The sequence below is a fragment of the Rhagoletis pomonella genome, unplaced genomic scaffold (genome assembly GCF_013731165.1).
Source record: "Rhagoletis pomonella isolate Grant_MI unplaced genomic scaffold, Rhpom_1.0 Rhpom_scaffold_20132, whole genome shotgun sequence".
Lineage (NCBI taxonomy): Eukaryota > Metazoa > Arthropoda > Insecta > Diptera > Tephritidae > Rhagoletis > Rhagoletis pomonella.
Genome location: NW_023478651.1, coordinates 1 through 2,548, shown reverse-complemented (window position 1 = coordinate 2,548; position 2,548 = coordinate 1). Strand labels below are relative to the sequence as shown.

Genomic DNA, 2,548 nt, shown 5'->3' with positions numbered 1-2,548 from the left:
TATGATGAGTTTGCCCATAAAGGCATATGCGAGGGGCATTTTTTTTTAAATCAGTTAAAAGCAATTAAGTTGATACAATCTCAGCAGCAATAAATAACAACGAAATGAAAGGGGTCGACACTGACGCAACTTAATGGCGTTTACGTCAAAGAATTTAATCAGATGAACTCTTCAGTATTCCGACAATCACGCTTGCACCACCACACTTACACACGTATACAAAGATATACAATTTTTTCCAGCGTAATCTAATAAATGTGCATTTTTTCTCTTGCAGGTTGGACGCGCCACCGCTCTTCAACGGTGCCACCATGGACGCGAAAAAGCTGCAGCAACTGCAGCAAGCGAACGCCCAAAAGAAACTGCCACTCGCATATCAAACGAACCTCGTCGACTATCGCGCTGCCACACATTCACCCGTTTTTCAGCAACACCAGGCGGCTGGCATGAGCGCCTACCATGTCGGCGGCGGTGTTAGCGGCAGTGGCTACCAGCAAAGCCCCACGGCCACCTCCTCGAGTGGTGGTCCACTTACGCCAATCGATATGCAACCGCAACCAAATAAAATGCTGCTCAAGCACTTGGCTGGAAGTGGCGGTAATACCTCGAGCAGCTCACATAGCTCGCCATATCACCAGTCGTCGTACAACAGCGGCGGCGAACAGCTGTATCAGTCGCCAACGGAACGCACCTACCTGACCGCCGCGGGCCGCCTGCAGGCAACTTCATCACTTAATCCTGCCACGGCGCTACAGCAACAATATCAACAGCTACAGCAAGCCAAGCTGCAGGCGCAGATGCAAACACAGAACGAGGCTGTGCAGCAGCAGCAACGCACATTCGCCATGCGACAGGCATTGAACCCGCCAGTGCCGCAAGGACACTTCCACATGAGTCAGTCGTCGAGCGTCATGTCTTCGATGACCACACAGCAGCAGCAGCAGCAGCAACAGAGCGCCGCATCAGCGCATGGCCGCGCGCCACCCTCCACCCTGAATTTAAACAGTCCATTCCAGCCAGCGGGCGGCCCACTTAAGGTGAATCAAAAACAGCAGCCGCAGCATTATCATTCACAGGATCAGCAACAAATCTACGCACAACAACAACAGCAACATCAACATCAACAGCAGCATCAAATACAAATGCAGCTGCAACATCAACAGCAGTTGCAGCAACAGCACGTCCTTCAGCAACAGCATCGTCTGAAGTCCGAACAGCAGACGCCAGGCAACGAACAGAGTCCGGTGTACATACAGCAAAATCATCCTGGTCACGTCGTTAATCAGGCCTGCCAAACACAAATATCTGCAGTAAAGGGCGGCGCTGTGGTTCAAAAGACAACACCTAGTTCGGAGGATTCGTCCGGCAAGAGTCCCTCGCACGCGCCACTGGATCGCAAGAAAAGTATTGGCTCAATGCAGGCTCTTAAGTCACCCATCACCAAGCGTCCGCCTTCCTCGCCCGTTACCCTCTCCGGTTGGCTCTATAAGCAGGGCTCGGATGGGCTGAAGGTGTGGCGCAAACGCTGGTTTGTGCTTGCCGAATATTGTCTCTACTACTACAAGGGTCCCGAGGAGGAGAAGTTGCTCGGCTCCATACTCTTGCCGTCGTACAAAGTGTCCGCCTGCTTACCAGAAGACAAAATCTATCGAAAGTATGCCTTTAAGTGCGAACACCAAAACATGCGTACCTACTGGCTAGCCGCTGAGACGGGCGAGGCGATGGTGCAATGGGTGCGTGCGCTCACCGCCGCCACAACAATGCAGGCTCCCAACAGCGGCGAGTCGGATCAGCCAAGCGGCTCCTCCTCACTCAATCACAGTGGCGAAAATTCCGACTCTGGCATTCATACGCTCCAGTCGCAGCAGAGCAAGATGAGCCTGAATCAGGGTCAGGTGACGCCCGCATCCGAGCACGCCAACGCAAACTCAGCATCGAGCAGCAACAGCGGCGGCGGCGGCGGCGGCGCCAACGGCGGTGGTGGTGGCGCACAACCTCTGTACGCGAACGCGCCACCCAAACCACGACGCATCAATGACGGCGGCTATTCCTCGCCTAGTCCCGAACACTCAATTGACAACGAACGAAAATCACACCATCAACAACAGCAAACTGGACGCCATGGTGGTGTTATGTCGCCAACGCTGCAACAGATGCAACAACAGCAGCAGCACTATCAACAACAGACACGCGTGCCACAGCAGCCACAACAGCATCATGCCATCTACGACACACGCACCGGCAATGTTTCTTCCGCTTTGCGGCTACAACAAGCACAACAACAATACTCCGTAGATCAGTTGGAGGCGCAATTGCAGCAGCAAATGAGCTTGTCCCCAGAAGATTACCCTAAATCACCGCCACCGCCGGCCACACACTCCAATTATATGGATATCGAGGAGCAAATGTTGCGCATGCAACAGCAACAACGAACTGGTGAGGAGATTTATGGCGAACGCGAGCTTTACATGCAGAAGCTGATGCAGCAACGTTATCCGCCGCACTTGACGCTGTATCCGAATGCGGAGCGGCGCACACCGGACGCGTA

The 2,548-nt window shown here is 53.5% G+C and overlaps 1 protein-coding gene across 1 annotated transcript; it reads left to right on the top strand.

The window, feature by feature from the left end:
• Window positions 1-258: 258 nt before the first annotated feature.
• LOC118732431 (putative mediator of RNA polymerase II transcription subunit 26) lies at window positions 259-2,530 on the top strand (the record flags this gene model as incomplete). Its single annotated transcript, XM_036461566.1, has 1 exon — window positions 259-2,530. A coding segment is annotated over exon 1 (2,219 nt), but the record flags the coding sequence as incomplete, so codon positions are not given.
• Window positions 2,531-2,548: the final 18 nt, after the last annotated feature.